Consider the following 18,251-nt stretch of genomic DNA (forward strand, 5'->3'; position numbering starts at 1 on the left):
CCCTTTAGAAACCAATTTAACCTGTTATACTATTTTTTTAATGGCCACCCATGGTGTATGAAAGCTGCTGCCTATGGTGCAGCTACAACAGACCCTTTGAACCTGTGCTACCGTAGTAACCCAAGCTACTGCATTCAGATTCAACCCACTGTACCATAGCATGAACTCCCCATACTAATTTAATTTCAGTTAAGAATTTTGAATTTTTCTGAAATAGGCTTTTCATAGCTTTTTTTTTCCCTAAGATTAAATGCAAGTTTTATTATTTCAGTGGTGTCAACAGAAATAGGTGTGGGGCCAATACCTGCTACGGGGGTGGTAATTCATTAGTAAAGTGGGTTGTAACATAAACCCAAGTAGCATTTGACTTAGTGGTTTCCTTCCTTCCTTCCATCCATCCTTCCATCATTTTAAAAACTTTTAATTTTGAAATAGTTTTAGACTTACAGAAAAATAATGAAAATGGTGCAGAGAATTCACATATACCCTTCCCCCAGCTTCTCCTGGTGTTCACAATTTATGTAACTGTAATATGGTTATCAAAATTAAAAAGTTAACATTGGTATAATTAACTACAAACCGTATTTGAATTTTAGCAGTCTTTCCTTTAATATCCTTTTTCTATTTCAGGATCCCCACATTGCATCTACTTGCTATTTCTCCTTAGTCTCCTGCAGTCTTTAACAACTTTTTGTCTTTGGCAATGTTTCAGCAAAAATTGTTGCAGTCAAGATCTACCAACATAGAGAATTCCTGTCATGGCTCAGCCGGGAGGTGGCCTCTGAGGACATGGGTTGGAAAGACCTGTTAAGAGATAGTAAAATCAGTGGACAAAGCTTCAAAGAGAAACAGGATATTTACATTGTCTTTAATGTATTTCTCCTAAGGTACTTATTGGTTACACAGAAAAAAATAGTAACATTACACTGGATAAATCTGGCTGACACTGTCTTAACTAAGATTAACATACTGACATCGTGTACCCACTGAAGTGGTGCCCTGAGAAGTATACAACATCACTTCTATCATATTATTGCCCTGAATACATAACTTCAGTCTCATTATGAGAAAACATTAGATTGCTTATTTTTATTTGTGTGTTTTCTGTGAAGGCAAAGCATAATTGATTTGAAGGAGAAGGAAATACCAGAATTAAGAAACAAACTGCAGAATGTGAACAGAGATATACAGAGCCTAAAGATTGACATAGAAGAACAGGATACACTTTTGGGTGCAATAATACCTGAAGAAGAAAGTGCTAAAGTGTGTCTGACTGATGTTACAATTATGGAGAGGTTCCAGGTAGGTTTACTGTAGTTTAAGGCAAAATAAAACTTGTTTCATGGTGATTTGAATGTGAAATGTGAGTGTTACAGATAGAAGCTAGAATTCTGATACAGACTGTGTTTAGAGTTCTCTGTCCTGAATTTCAGGTAGTCTTAGGAAGTAACTGCTTAGCTTATATTCCTGAGTTTAGATTTTTAAATTCATTAATTATGAGAATTAAGAAGTACTCTTAGCAGCGGGATCAAGATGGCAGAGAAATAAGACATGGTGCTCACTTTCTCCCACAAACATCAAAAAAAAAAAAACAAAAAAAACAACCTAAACCAAAAACCCATCTACACGTAGAACAATTTGCACAGAACATCTCCTGAACTCCAGCTGAAGACCTTAAACCTCCAGAAGGGGCAAGAAACCTTCCACATAACTGGGTAGAACAAAAGGGGGGAAAAATAGAAAAAGGAATCAGGACAGGACCACCACTCTTGAGCGGGAACTGTGGAAGAAGAAAGGAACCCACACGCTGGGAGGCACCTAACTGACAAGGAGATCAGCCGAGATGGGGAAAATCTCAAAGCCTCAGAGAAGAAACAGCAGCTGGTCTGAGGAGGGCAAAGCAGAGAGAGAGCTGAACAGACCATCAGTACCAGTGCCTCCAGACACCACAGCCTGAGATGCTCAGGTGGGGGCTGGGCGCTGAGATTCAGGCTCCAAAGGTCAGTTCTGAGAAGAAGACTAGAGTTGGTTGTGTGGAGACAGCCTGAGGGGCTAGGGAGTGGTGTGCCAAGGGCTGGGGAGCAGAGCACCACAGCTGAGGGAACCTGGGAGGAGACCTGGGCCCACAGGAAAAGCAAGTGCCATTGTTGGGGAGAGTGAGAGGAAGAAGGGTGGAACTTCCATAGTAATACTTTGCTCTATGCACACAGGTGCTCTCCGGCAGTAGAGCATCTCTTGTGCAGGCTAAGGGTGGTGGGGTCAACCAGCTGCAGCCATCTCATACTCTAGAGGTGGGTGTGGCCTGTCACCACTGAGGTGTGTGAACAGGCACTACCTGTGGCCCCGGTCACCTCAGGAGTCACTGCAGAAGAGGCCCCTGCAACCAAGTCCCACCTGTTGCTCTCACTCCCCTGGGAATGCACATGCCCTGCTGTTGCCACTATTGCTTCCCAGGGTCCTGTAATCACAAGCAGCTTGTGCCACCTTCCCAAGGGTCCTTGCCACTGTCGGGCCCAGCAACCTGTCACTGGCTACTAGCCCTGCCCGTTGCCTCCACCTCCCTGGAAGCACCCACAGGAAGTAGAAAATAAGAAAAATGTAAGCAAAATGAAGAAGCTCAGGAACCATGCCTAGTCAAGAGAAGAGAAGTCCCCTGAAGGAGTAAATGATGAAACAGATCTCTGCAGTCTAACAGACACCAAGTCCAAAAAGGAGATGGTGAAAGTAATGAAGGAATTAAGAGTGACTATGAACAGTAATGCAGATTACTTTAGGAAGGAACTTGAAATAGGAGGAGCCAAGAAAAATTTTTAAATTCATTTGCAGAGACACAAGCTGAGTTAAAGGCACTGAAGAGCAGAATGAATAATGCAGAGGAACAAATGAGTGGCTCAGAAGATAGAATAATGGAAATCATCCAATCAGGACAGCAGACAGAAAACCAAATGAAAATATATGGAAGCCGGTCAATCTGTGCATAATAGGGATTCCAGAAGGAGAAGAAAAGGATTGAAAATATATTTGAGGAAATTATGTCTGAAAAACGTTCTGAATCTAAAGGAAACAGATAACAAGATACAGGAAGCACAGAAGGCCCCAAACAAGTTGAACCCAGACAGCCCCACACCAAGACGTATAATAAAAATGGCAAAAGTTAAAGAGAGAAATCTAAAGGCAGCAAGAGGAAAACAAAAGTTAATTATAAGGAAACCCCCATAAGGCTATCAGCTGATTTCTCTGCAGAAACACTACAGGCCAAAAGAGAGTGGCAAGATATATTCAAAGTTCTAAAAGGGAAAATGCTGCAGCCTAGAATACTCTACCCAGCAAGAATATCATTTAAAATAGAAGAAAAATGTCATTTAAAATAATTTCTCCAACAAACAAAAATTGAAAGAGTACAACAATACTAAACCCATTCTAAAATATTGAAAGTTCTCCCCCAAATAAGGAAGAAGTAAGAAGATACAGGATGGAGAAACCCACAGTTGGAAAGCAACCACTTAAGCCTGTATAAACATCTAAAAGAAAAAAAAAACTTTTTAAAAGCAGTGAAAAACACAAGGAACAGCAAAAGGATGAAACATGGAGATGTGAAAAAAGAACATGAAAATCATAAAGTGTGGGGAAAGAAAGTAAAATCTAGACTGACTCTTTTTTTAAGAATGTGTTTGAGCCCATATGACAATAAGGCTAAAGCAAACAGAGGAAGGGGTTAACATACTTGAAAAACAGGGCAACCACAAATCAAAACCAAAAAAATGCATTCACAAGAACTAAAAAGAAGACACAGGCATAAGATAAAAGAAAATGATCCAACCAAAGAAAGAAAGTAACCAAGGAGAAACAGAATCAACAGGAAAACAAAGTTTAAAATGACAGTAAATACATATTTATCAATAATTATCTTAAATGTCAATGGACTGAATGCTCCAGTCAAAAGACACAGAATGGTAGACTAGACAAAAAAATAAGAGCCTACAATATGCTGCCTACAAGAGACTTACCTTAGGGCAGAGGACATAGAGAAATTGAAAGTGAGGGGATGGAAAAAAGATATTTTATGTGAATGGAAAAGACAGGAAAGCAGGAGTTTCAGTACTCATATCAGACAAAATAAACTTTAAAACAGGACATAAAGACAAAGAAGGACACTACTTAATGATAAAAGAATCAATTCAAGAAGAGGATATTACAATCATCAATATACATGCCCCTAATATAGGACCATCCAGATACATACAACAAATACTAACAGACATATAATGAGAAATTGATGAGACTACAATAATAATAGACTTTTAACACCACACTCAAATCATTGGACAGATCCTCTAGACAGAAAATCAATAAGGCAACAGATCCTAAATGACATGGTAGAAAAGTTAGACCTAATCGACATTTTCGGGACATTACATCCAAAAAAATCAGAATATACTCTCTTTTCAAGTGCACATGGAACATTCTCAAGGATGGACTACATACTGGGGCACAAAACTAACCTCAACAAATCTAAGAATATAGAAACTATTTCAAGTATCTTCTTTGACCACAATGTCATGAAACTAGAAAGCAACCACTGGAAAGGAAATGAGAAAAAACTGACTACATGGAGACTAAACAACATGCTACAAAAAAATCAATGAGTCAATGAGGAAATCAAACAGGAAATTAAAACATACCTTAAGACAAATGATAATGAAGATACAACCATTCAAAATCTATGGGACACCACAAAAGCAGTTCCTAGAGGAAAGTTCATAGCAATACAGGCCTTCCTCAAAAAAGAAGAAAAATCTGAAATCACCAACCTAACCTACCATCTAAAAGAATCAGAGAAAGAACAAAAACCCCTAAAGTCAGCAGAAGGAAGGAAATCATAAAGATCAGAGGAAACCAATAAAACAGAAATGCAGAAAACAAAAAAAAAATCAATAAAACTAAGAACTGGTTTTTTGAAAGGGTAAACAAAATTGACAAACCTCTGACCAGACTCACCAAGAAGAAAGAAAGAACTCAAAGTAAGAAGTGAAAAAGAAATCTCAACAGATACTGTAGAAATATAAAAAAACTGTAAGAAAATACCATGAACAATTATATGCCAACAAATTGGATGACCTAGAAGAAATTGACATAGAGCTTGCCAAAACTAAATCAAGAAGAAATAATAGATGGTTGAACAGACTGATCACTGGAAATGAAATTGAATATATAATAAAAATACTCCCTACAAATAGAAAATCTAGGACCAGATGGCTTCACAGGCAGATTCTACCAAACATACAAAGAACTTATACCCATTCTTCTTAAACTTTTCCAAAAGGTTGAAGAAGGAATAATCCTAAAGACATTCTCTGAAGCCACCATCACCCTAATATCAAAGCCTAATAACAAAGATACTACCAAAAAAAGAAAGTTCTGATGAATAGAGACGCAAAAATTCTCAGCAAAATTTTAGCCAACTGAATCCAATACATAAAAAAAATCATACACCATGACCAAGTGGGATTCATCCCAAGTTCACAGGCATGGTTCAACATACGCAAATCATTCAATGTCATATACCATATTAACAAAAGAAAACTCAAAAACCACATGGTCATCTCAGTAGATGGAGGAAAAGCATTTGACAGAATCCAACATTCACTCATGATTAAAAACGCTTAACCAAGAGGGAATAGAGAGAACATACCTTAACGTAATAAAAACCATCTATTTCAAACCCACAGCCAATATAATACCCAATAGAGAAAAGCTGAAAGCCTCCCCCTAAAATCTGAAACAAGACAAGGATGGCCACTGTTGCCACTTTTATTCAACATAGTATTGGAAGTCCTAGCCACAGCAGTCAGACAAAAGGTATCCAGATTGTAAGAAAAGGTAAAATTGTCACTGTATACAGATGACATGACACTATATATAGAAAACCCTAAGGACTCCACACAAAAACTACTTGATCTCATCAATTAATTCAGCAAAGTAGCAGGATATAAGACTAACATTCAGAAATTGATTGCATTTCCATATACTTAGAATGCAATATTAGAAAAAGAATATAAAAATACAACACCTTTTAAAATCGCACCCTAAAAAATACCTAGGAATACACCTGACCAAGGAGGTGAAAGCCTTACATGCGGAGAAATATAAAACATCAATCAAGGAAAGTAAAAGTGGATTCAAAGAAATGAAAAGATATTCCATGCTCCTGGAGTAGAAGAATTCAAGTGGCCATACTACCCAAAGCAATCTACAGGTTTAATGCAGTGCCCATCAAATTACTCATGACATTTTTCACGGAATGAGAATAATCCAAAAATTTATATGGAAACTTAGAAGACCCAGAATTGCCAAAGTAATCTTGGGGAGCAGGGGAAAGCAGGAGGCATAACTCTCCCAGACTTCAGACAATACTACAAAGCTATAGTAATTAAGACAGTGTGGTACTGGTAGAAAAAAACAGACATACAGACCAATGAAACAGAATAGAGACCCAGAAATAAACTCAGACACCTATGGTCAATTAATCTTCAACAAAGGAGGCAAGAATATAAAATGGGGAAAAGTCTCTTCAGCAAGTGGTGCTGGGAAAACTGGACATCTGCATGTAAATCATTGGAACTAGAACATACCCTCACACCACGCAAGAAAATAAACTCAAAATAGCTTAAAGACTTAAACGTAAGACAAGACACCATATAACTCCTAGATGAGAACATAGGCAAAACATTCTCTGACATCAACCATACAAATGTTATGCCAAGGCAATAGAAATAAAAATAGATAGGACCTAATCAAACTTATAAACTTTTGCACAGCAAGCAAGGGAAATCACCAAAAAGACAACCTACGAAATGGGAGAAGATATTTGCAAACAACGCACCTTACAAAGGCTTAATCTACAAAATATACAAACAGCTCTTATACCTCAACAGCCAAAACAAAAACTTAATTTAAGAATGGGTAGAAGACCTAAATAGACATTCCTTAAAGAAGACATAGGAATGGCCACTAGGCACAGGGAAAAATGCTTGACACTGCTAATTATTAGAGAAATGCGAATCAAAACTGTAATGAGGTACCACCTCAGCCAGTCAGAATGGCTATCATTAATAAGTCACAAATAACAAATGTTGGAGAGGGTGTGGAGGAAGGAAATCCTGCACTGTTGGTGGGATTGTAAATTAGTACAACCAGTATGGAAAACAGTGTGGAAGTAACTCAGAAAATTAAATATAGAACTACTATATGATCCAGCAGCCCCATTCCTAGGCATATATTGGGACAAAACTTTCATTCAAAAAAATACATGCACCTCTATCTTCATTACAACACTATTCACAATAGCCAAGACCTGGAAACAACCTCAATGTCCATATACAGATGAATGGATTAAGGCATGGTACATATACACAATGAAATACTACTCAGCCATAAAAAAGAAAATAATGCCATTTGCAGCAATATGGATGAAACTAGAGTTTCTCATACTAAGTGAAGTAACTCAGAAAGATACCATATGATATCACTTATATGTGGAATCTAATATATGGCACAAATGAACCTATCTACAGAAAAGAAACAAATTCATGGACATGGAGACAGACTTGTGATTGCCAAGGGGATGGAAGGAGGGAGTGGGATGGACTGAGAATTTGAGGTTAATAGTTGGAAACTATTGCATTTGGACTGGATAAGCAATGAGGTCTTGCTGTGTAGCACAGGGAACTATATCCAGTGATTTGTGATGGAACATGCTGGATGATAATATGAGAATAAGAATGTATATTTATGTATAACTGGGTCACTTTGCTGTACAGCAGAAATTGATAGAACATTGTAAATCAACTATAATACATTTTTAAAAATAAAATTTAAAAAGTCTTGTTTACTTTTTTAGTCAGCTTCCTTTTATTTACAAAATTTAATTTCATCATAAAATTAATTTTTATCCTATTAAAATTTGTTGAAATTCTTTGAGAGCATTTACAAATTAGATTTTAAAAATAAGTAAAAGCTGTTAATTTTTAAAGATTTTGAATAATGATAATGTAAGTTTCTTAAAGCAAATAATTTTGATTTATTCTTAAGCTGGAACTTAAAGATGTTGAAAGAAAAATCGCACAACAAGCAGCTAAGCTCCAAGGAGTAGATTTGCATAGAACTATTCAACAAGTAAACCAGGAAAAACAAGAAAAACAGCACAAACTAGATACAGGTAATACCATGTGTTTTCCTCATAAAGACTGCAACATTCCCGGCATATGTGTAACTGTTTATGTGGGTGAGAAACTTTCTTGCAGTCCGCAGTATGTTTGGTCTCTTTTCTCAAAAGCAGCTCTTCTTTGTTTCCCTTCTTTGCAGAACAAATTTTGAATGACAGATTTTGAATGATGAGTAACAGATGAGCTATACTGTTTTTCAATCATAACTGTCCTGTGAGCCTCTCCTGTGGGTGTACAGGAGGGTATGACAAGCAGGTTTGGGGGGCTGGACAGACTCTCGTGGCATTTTTGTTGCGGTAGGTGGGACACAAGAAACTCAACCTTTGTGAATGCCACAGACCTATAAAACTGAAAGGACAGTGCTTATAGTATTACATTAATCACTCTGTATCAATATGTTTTCAAACAGTTTCCAGTAAGATTGAACTGAATCGAAAGCTTATACAGGACCAGCAGGAACAGATTCAACACCTAAAAAGTACCGCAAATGAGCTTAAGTCAGAGAAACTTCAGATATCTACAAATTTGCAGCGCCGTCAGCAACTGGAGGAGCAGACTGTGGAATTATCTACTGAAGTTCAGTCCTTACAAAGAGAAATAAAGGTTAAAAATTCATATATATTTGTTTTTAAGAGTAGTTCAGATATGTAAAATGCTCTTTAGTGATGCAGTTGCCGGAGCTATGGTTATTGTGAGGGCCAAATGAAAATGGTGTATAGAACTTGTATTAATATATTAAGATTTCTAAGAAAAGATCTATTAGACATAATAAGAAGGAACTGGCTACCTGGTTAAGTAGTGAACTTCCTGTCACTGGAGGTCATCAAGTGATGGCTGGTTAACTCCATATAAGGATTCCTGCTTGTTTGGGAGGTTTGTCTTACCTACAAAAATCCTTTGTCCATGGCAGACACTGCCTCTCAGACACTTTTTCTCTTTGAGTCCAGATGTGGTCTCAGAGTATTTCCCACTAGAGTGAGCAGACTTAATTGACACATGGAATGGAGCCCATTGGGCAATCCTCATCTAGATTAATCAAACTTAAGACCCAACAAATTAAATTTTGAAGTTTTGGAAGTGATCTCATCTAGTTTTACCTAATTATGCACATTACTGAATCTGTTACTCATTGCTTTCTTAAGTGTTTTGGGGTTACAAAATATCAGAGGCACAGAGTATGATATAAAATAGTAGAACCACCTTACCTTTATATATTTTACTGCTTATAATGCTCTTTGACATTAAACCATTCTTCAGTCACGCAGAGCTGATGTGGGCCCCTACAAACGCATAAAAATCTAAACCTGAAGTCACATGCTCATATAATTAGGAGCACATGGCATAGACTAAGAATCAAGTCAGTGTCTGACGCAGTATAACATAGCAGTGTCTGATGTGGCATAGCGTAGCATCTGGATCTAGATGGGATTTGAATCCTGGCTCTTTCATTTATTGGCTTTTGGGACCTTGGACAAATCATTCCTCTGCTCATCTCAAATATAACTTGAAAATAATGGTACCTTATAGGATAGCTGGAAGGAGTAAATGAGTTGATTTTTAAAGACTGGTACATGAAAAGTGACTTTATTAGGACTATAAAGTCTAACACCTGAAATGAGATAATGGATTGTTATAAAAGACTTTATATTTTTTATATTTTTAGGATGCTAAAGAGCAGGTAAACCCTTTGGAAACAACATTGGAAAAGTTCCAGCAGGAGAAAGAAGAATTAATCAACAAAAAAAATACAAGCAGCAAAATAGCACAGGATAAAGTAAGATTTCATTTATATATTTACTTATCAAAAATATATATTAAAATTATTACTATATTCAGAGCACCATGTTGGACACTAGTATTTAACATGAAATGAAAAACTATAAAATATGGAGTTCCTGTTGTGGCTCAGTGGTTATTGAACCTCGCTGGCAACCATGAGGACATGGGTTCAATCCCTGGCCTTACTCAGTGGGTTAAGGATCTGGCACTGTCCTGAGCTGTGGTGTAGGTTGCAGACGCGGCTCGGATCCCATGTTGCTGTGGCTGTGGCATAGGCTGGTGGCTGCAGCTCCGATTGGACCCCTAGCCTAGGAAACTCCATATGCTGCAGGTGCGGCCCTAAAAAGACAAAAGACAAAAAAAAAAAGAAAAGAAAACATGATAAAATAGTATTTTCAGATTTGTGACCTATCTTGGCACTAAACATTTTTGTTAGAATAATAATTAAACTTAAATTATTTTGCTTCTTGATCTAAAATAGAAATTGAGAATTGAGACTGTTTTTTAATAATCCAGTAGATTTTAAAGGAAGATCATAAAATTTGACTTGAGATAAAATTGGCTGGTAATGGAAACTGGAACGCAGGGCTTCTAACTTCTAAGTCAGTGTTTCACTGTACTTACTGTACTCTCCTACTGTTTTTGTTACCTTTGTGTAAGATATTCCTTGGAAATAAATCTTAAATGCCCTAGTCTCAACCAGTGTGTATTTAATATTTTTCTACAGATAAATGATATCAAAGAGAAGGTTAAAAATATTCATGGTTATGTGAAAGACATTGAAAATTATATTCAAGATGGAAAAGATGAGTATAAGAAGGTAATTTAAAGCTATTAAGTTTAAAATGATTTACTTGTTAATATTTTTATTTCCTATGCTTAAGGAATTTTCTTTTTTTGTAGCAAAAAGAAACTGAACTTAATAAAGTAATAGTTCAACTAAGTGAATGTGAGACGCACAAAGAAAAGGTTAATAAGGAAATGGGAATCATGAGACAAGATATTGATACACAGAAGGTAGGTCTCTTTGTTGTTAATGACTTATGGTGGCACTTATACCAATAACATTCTTATCTTTCTCTCTTTTTTTAAATTATTATTATTACTATTTTTTTTTTTTTTTGCTGTTTAGGGCCACACCCACAGCATATGGAGAGTCCCAGGCTAGGGGTCAAATCAAAGGTGTAGCTGCTGGCCTACGCCACAGCCACATCAACGCAGGATCGGAGCTGCATCTGTGACCTATACCACAGCTAACAGCAGACACCAGATCCTTAACCCACTGAGCGAGGCCAGGGATTGAACCTGCAACCTCAAGGTTCCTAGCCAGATTCGTTTCTGCTGCGCCATAGCAGGAGCTCCTAAAATTTTTAATATTTGCATTGATTAGAAATGCAAACAGTAATAACACTTCTTTAAATTTTTTTTTTTTTATTTTTTATTTTTTAGGGCTGCACCTGTGGCATATGGAGGTTCCCAGGCTAGGGGTCATATCGGAGCTATAGCTGCTGGCCTACACCACAGCCACAGTAACACCAGATCCAAGCTACATCTGCAACCTACACCACAGTTAATGGCAACAGCGGATCCTTAACCCACTGAATGAGGCCAGGGATCAAACCCACATTCTCATGGATACTAGTTGGGTTCGTTATCACAGAGCCACAACAGAACTCCCATGAGAACAGCTAAATCTAAAATTTTTTCCTTTCAATTCAATGGCCAGAAAATTTAACATCAAGTATATAGACGTACTGTTTTTGTGAGACGTCTTACTGCTGTGTATGATTGTCAACTTGAAGGTAAAGATCTTAACTAACATGTTTAACAGAACCTAACAGTCTTGGCATATGTTAGGAGACAAATAAAACTATGGGGGAGACTTTGATAATAGTCTTACTCTCTTATGATCTTTTAGATCAGTAGGCTTCATTGTGAGGTTCCTATGCAAGACGATCCAGTGGGGTGTAAGCATAAAATATTAAAACATCTAGTTATATCATTTTATCTCATCATTTAAATTTGTGTTTTGTGTTTACATGGGCCATCTAGATTTGTCCAGGTTTGGAGATTCCTTCACACTAGCTTCTGCCTCTGCTGAGTTATACTTGTTTTTAGGTAAGGCAGATTTAGTGGTTAAGGGTCTGGCATTGTCGCTGCTGTAGCTCAGATCACTTCTGTGGCTCAGGTTCAATCCGTGACCTGAAAACTTCCAAATGCTGTGGGCATGGCCAAAGAAAAAAAAGTAAGGCAGACTTGGGACTACCTGTCAGCAGTTGCCTACTCTGAAGTACATGTTGATAACTTGAGTATTTTTGTTAACGGATTTAATATTTACATTTAGATACAAGAAAGGTGGCTACAGGATAACCTTACTTTAAGAAAAAGAAATGAAGAACTGAAAGAGGTTGAAGAAGAAAGAAAACAGCATTTGAAGGAAATGGGTCAAATGCAGGTTTTACAAATGAAAAAGTATGTTTTTAAAAATAGTCTTTAGTCCAAAGAAAGGTCTTTATTATTGAAATGTGAAAAATATTCAATACATGTTTTTTAAAAAGAAGTTAAACTGACATCCTAAATGTCCCTTCTGACTTAAAGGAAGATTGTCACTTTTTATACAGGTGTATTTCATGGCCTGAATTACTGAAGAAGAAATAGATAATATATAGTCATACTATTGACTATGCAGTGATAACCAGTATTAAAAATACCAAGTTCCCAGACTTCTGTGAGCTTATTTCATGAGATAATGGCACCAAGCATAAGGAATATATAGCCTTTGGACCCTTTCTGGGTCAGAGCTTATGCATTCTGTAATTGCCAGTGGAGTTACTGCCAAAGCAATTTGTCATTGATGACCCATTATAAATGGTTCCAATTGTAACTATGTGCCAACCAGAGGTTTTTTTTTTTCCTTTTGCGATTAATCTGATTCTTTCATATGGTTTTATTGGTACTTATGCAGTTGCTATATGCCTGCTACAGCAAAAAAGATTTTATTCTTGCTTTGCCTTAGAGTTGCCTTAGGAATTCCGTAGAACCTAGTTGATGCTAAGATACTAGACTGACTGGTATAAAAGGTTGACTAGCCAGATAGACTTTTGGGAACCATTTCAGCTGGTTAGATATAGGCTTCCCAATCATTTGGCCATTCCTTTTAGATTTTTTCATTTTTTTTTTCTTGACTTTACAAAGAAATCTGAATCAAAGAATGCTTAAGTTTTTCTAAGGATATAATAAATTGAAATTTAGTTATTAAAACCTAATAAATAGTTATTCCTATATTATTGCAAGTTCTCTTGGTTTAGCTGTGTTAAATCTCTTTCATCTATCAAGGAAATCAGACTTAATAACTAGAAGAGCTCTTCATCTTTTAAACAGGAAATTACAATGGAAGTCAGGAATGTGGCCCAGATATCCTAACTCCCAAGCCTCAGCTGTTTAACACTGTAATGTTGGTCCTTTTGATGCCAAGTCGGAAAAGTAAAGCTTATAGAGAAGTTTTTAAATGAAACTGTTTATTCCTTGCTACTAAAGATGAAAAATAGACATTTTTATAATCCCTTCTGTGATTGTTACATAACAGTACTTTTTACATTCATTCAGACTGCTAAGCACAACTACTCTTCTTCAACCAGATGCAACAGAAATGTCAGCAAAACAGATAATCAGGCTAGGTGTGTAAGGATATCCATAAACTTGAGAGCAGTGCCTAGCAAATAAGAGAATGCTTAATAAGTAATTGTTAAATGAACGAAGATTTTTAAAGCATAGATTAAAATCCATGTTATCTACCAAGTTATCTGAAAAGTTTATTTTTCTTTTTTGGTCAATATTGATGCTTTTCATATGTATGGAAGAGAAATTTTGTTCTCATAGAGGAATATAAACTTTTAGTAAATATTACTGCATAAATAGTTTGAGGTAAAATTCTGTTTTATCTGACATACTCTGAGCAAAATGATGAGACCTATTAGTAACTTCTCAGAGTTGGTAATTGTGCATTCTCAGTTCATAATGAGAAATTTGTGAATTTGTAATACTCATCATCAAGAATACTTTACTTAGGTTAGCGTCTAAACATCAGGAACTTTTCCAGTGTTCATGTGTTATGAGTCTCCTTCATTCAGCACACGAAAATCAGCCATTTAAAAATGTGGATGCTTCAGAGATTTGGAAGGAAGAAAATTTTCTTTAGTACTGAAGCCTTAAGTAAGAAGCAAGGAGAGACTGCTAACATAGGCTCATTACTAAGGAGGATGATAAATGATATTTATCTATCTGAAGAAATCCGGTTTTTCCACTTCAAGCTGCTAAAATCCAAAAATGATCCTCATCTGTCACTTTCCCTCCTAGTGAACATCAGAATTTGGAAGAAAAAATTGAAAATATAAAAAGAAATCACAGTTTGGCAATAGGGCGACAGAAAGGTTATGAGGAAGAAATTATTCACTTTAAGAAAGAACTTCGAGAACCTCAATTTCGGGATGCTGATGAAAAGTATAGGGAAATGCTGATTGTTATGAGAACAACAGAGCTTGTGAACAAGGATCTAGACATTTATTATAAGACCCTTGACCAGTAAGTATTGGACTAGGGATTTGGTTCCCATTGCAGTCAATATCAACTAGCATAATTTAATCTTCTTTTCTACCTTTTTACTACTTCAATGTATTTCATACTACCAAGGAATGGAAAAATACATGTATGTATTTGTATGCACACACACACGCTTACTTAAATTATGAAATTATAAAGCATATTAATATTAAGGAGCACTCATGATCCCAACCCCCCACACCCAATCCAAGAACTCTGCCATTATCACTAATTGTCATCCTCTTGTATGCTCCTCCTTATCTCACCCATTTATCACCCCTACTCCCTGTAACCATTGACATAGATTTTTTTTGCTTTCTCTGCTTTGTAAAAAAATAATTTTATCATGTGTATATTTTTTGAGCTTTTTAAAAAATGGTATCATATTCTGTATACTCTTCTAGAATTTGCTTTTTTGTTTATCTTGTTTTTATTTACTCATGTTGCTTATAGCTGTGGCTCATGCATTTTCACTGATGTATAGAATTCTATTGTGGAAATACACCATATGCCGTTTTCTAGTAAATGGACACTTGGGTTGTTTCCAGGTCTTTACTAATATAACCCTTGCTTCTGCCAACAGTCTTTTCATGTCTTCTGGAGCAAAGGTATAAGAGATTCTCTAGAGTATAGGTGGAAATAAAATTGCTGGGTTGCAGGGTATGCTCAGTTTTACAAAATAATGTTGTTTTCCAAAGTAGTTTTACAAGTTTATACCACTGGCAGAATCTAAGGGTTTTCTTTGATACATCCTCTGATTGATTTTGTCTGTTTCTTAATTTTGGTCAATCTAATGGATTTTAAATGGTAAATCATTGTGATCTTCATTTGCAGTCCCTTGATTTCTAATGATACTAAACATCTTTTTATGTTTGAGCATGTTATCTCTTCTTTGAAATGTTTATGTTCTTCTCATTTTTAATGTATTATTGGTAGTCTTACTGATTTGCAGGTGTTCTGTATCTCTTCTGCATTTTAATTCTTTTTCAGTTATATGTGTTATAAATACCTTCTCAAGCTTTTTATATTTATCTTACATTCTTATGGTTTTTTAATACACAGGTTTTATTTTAAGGAAATTGAATTTACCAATCTTTCCTCTATGGTTAGCTCTTTTGTGTCTCAAAAAATTCTTCACTGTTCCTATATTTTCTTCTAAAAGTCTTGAAGTTTTGCTTTTCACATTCAAATGCATTTAAGTATTTGATTTTAAATTGAATTTTATGTTCAGCATGAAGTAGGAATCCAATTTCATTTTTTCTCTGAGAGATACCAGTCATCCTGACTCTATTGAGTAGTCTATCCTTTTCTTAATGATCTGTGTGTCGGATATCTGAATTCCATGTGTTTATGGCTTGATTCTAGGTTTTATATTCTGTTTCATTTGTCACTTTGTCTCTGTGCCATTACCAAGACTGTCTTAATTACTGCCACCTTGTATAGGAGAATTTTGGTTTTTATTCACTGTGCCCATCTTTGTCTTTTAACTAGTGAATTTAATCCATTCACTTAATTCATTATAATTGATTACTTAGTGGTATTTATTTATATCTTTTTTCTCTGTTTCCCTGACCTTTATGGGATTATTTTTCTTTATTCTTCCTTTTTCTCTTCATTGGGTTGTAAATGATACATAATACATTAGTTATTTGGGTGTTTACCTTTAATTTTTTAACATGCATATTTTGAGCTAAAAATCAAATGCATTGGTTCCCAAAGTGGTTCTGGAGGAGCATTATTTGCATCACATTGGAATTTGTTAGAAATTCAAATTCTAAGTCTCCACTCCAGATCTGTTAGGTCAGAAATGTTAGGGAAAAGACCTAGCAGTCTGTGTTTTAATAAGTCTTCAGGTGATTTTGACGCACAGCAAAATTTAAGAACCATGGCTCTGATGTGAACTTGCTTTATCTTCTTTCTGAATGCTAATTAATTTCTCCTGTCTGCAGTGTTTCTATTGTCTAGTATTTTCGTTTTACCTTGTTTTTATATCATCCCAGACTAGTAATAATTGTGGTTTCATAGTGCTTATTTGAATATAAACCCTCATGTTTACCAATTTCTTATAAGTTCCACTCATTCCTTTTCAGGTACAGTTTCTCTCTCTCTCTTTTTTTTGGTTTTTTGTTTTTTGTTTTTTGTCTTTGTTAGAGCTGAACCCACGGCATATGGCGGTTCCCAGGCTAGGGGTCCAGTCGGAGCTGTTGCTGCCAGCCTATGCCACAGCCACAGCAACGCCAGATCCGAGCCGAGTCTGCAACCTACACCACGGCTTACAGCAACGCCGGATCGTTAACCCACTGAGCAAGGCCAGGGATCGAACCCACAACCTCATAGTTCCTAATCAGATTTGTTTCAGCTGTGCCACGATGGGAACTCCTTTTTTTTTTTTTTCCGAAATATGTCTTTTAATAGTTTTTTTTTCAGTGAAGGATTATTTGTAGTAAATTATCTTTTAGTCTTTGCTTTCAATCTTGATACTTTATCTGAGCATAGAGTTCTAGATTGACAGGTTTGTTTTTTCTTTTAGTATTTTGAAAATATTCCATTTTTTTTCTTATCTTCTGTGGTTACTGTTGAGAAAATTCTCATTATTCCTCTAGGAGGTAATTTACCTTTTTTCCTCTGATTCCTTTAAGATTTTTCCTTTGTCTTTATTATCCTGCGGGTTTTTTTTTGTTTTTTTTTTTTTGGCTATGCTTGCTTCAAGTGGAAATCCCCGGGCCAGGGATCAAACTCGTGCTGCAGCAGTGACAACACCAGATCCTTAACCTACTGAGCCACTAAGGAATTCCTATTCTGCATTTTTTAAAGAGTGCATCTAGATGTAGGTTTGCTTTTACTTCTGTTCAAGAACTATGCTTATTGATTTGAGGATTGATAGCTTTCATCAATTTTGGAAAATTCTCATGTATTATCTCTTCAAATATTAGCCTTTCTCCATTTCATGCTCTTCTCCCCTCCTTCATTTCTCATTGGCCATAAATAAACCTTCTCATTTCTTTCCTCCACATTGCTTAACCCTTCTTGCATATATTGGTAATACACTGGGTAACTTCTCCATAAATATCTTTTATTGCACAGATTCTTTAGCTGCTGCTTATACTGCCAGTTTTTAAATATTTATTTTTTATTATAGTTGATTTACAATGTTTCTACTGTACAGCAAAGTGACATACATTTATGTACATTTTTTTCTGTACAGTCATAAATCTATATACATTCTTTTTCTCATACTATCTTCCATCATGGTGTATCCCAAGAGATTGGATACAGTTCCCTGTGCTATACAGTAGGACCTGATTGCTTATCCATTCTAAAATATAATAGTTTGTGTCTACTAATCCCATGCTCCCAGTCCATCCCATTCCTTCTCCTTCCCTTTAGCAACCACAAGTGTATTCTCTCTCTGAGTCTATTTCTGTTTTGTATATAGGTTCATTTCTGTCATATTTTAGATTCTTCATGTAAATGATATCATGTGGTATTTGTCTTTCTCTTTGATTTCACTTAGTATGAATATCTCTAGTTGCATCCATGTTGCCCCAATGGCATTATTACATTCTTTTTCTTTTTATGGCTCAGTAATATTCCATTGTATATATGTGCCACATCTTCTTAATCCATTCATCTGTCATTGGACATTTA

General features: G+C 35.9%; 1 protein-coding gene across 1 annotated transcript in view; it reads left to right on the plus strand.

Annotated features, from left to right (window-relative positions):
• Nucleotides 1–18,251, plus strand: part of RAD50 (RAD50 double strand break repair protein) — a 92,880-nt gene that overhangs the window by 52,036 nt on the left and 22,593 nt on the right. The window contains 8 exon segments of the mRNA XM_047778589.1: nucleotides 1,113–1,302; nucleotides 8,092–8,218; nucleotides 8,635–8,828; nucleotides 9,889–9,999; nucleotides 10,732–10,824; nucleotides 10,908–11,021; nucleotides 12,349–12,476; nucleotides 14,361–14,585. Coding sequence (XP_047634545.1) covers nucleotides 1,113–1,302; nucleotides 8,092–8,218; nucleotides 8,635–8,828; nucleotides 9,889–9,999; nucleotides 10,732–10,824; nucleotides 10,908–11,021; nucleotides 12,349–12,476; nucleotides 14,361–14,585 — 1,182 coding nt within the window.

Source organism: Phacochoerus africanus, chromosome 4 (assembly GCF_016906955.1).
Source record: "Phacochoerus africanus isolate WHEZ1 chromosome 4, ROS_Pafr_v1, whole genome shotgun sequence".
NCBI lineage: Eukaryota > Metazoa > Chordata > Mammalia > Artiodactyla > Suidae > Phacochoerus > Phacochoerus africanus.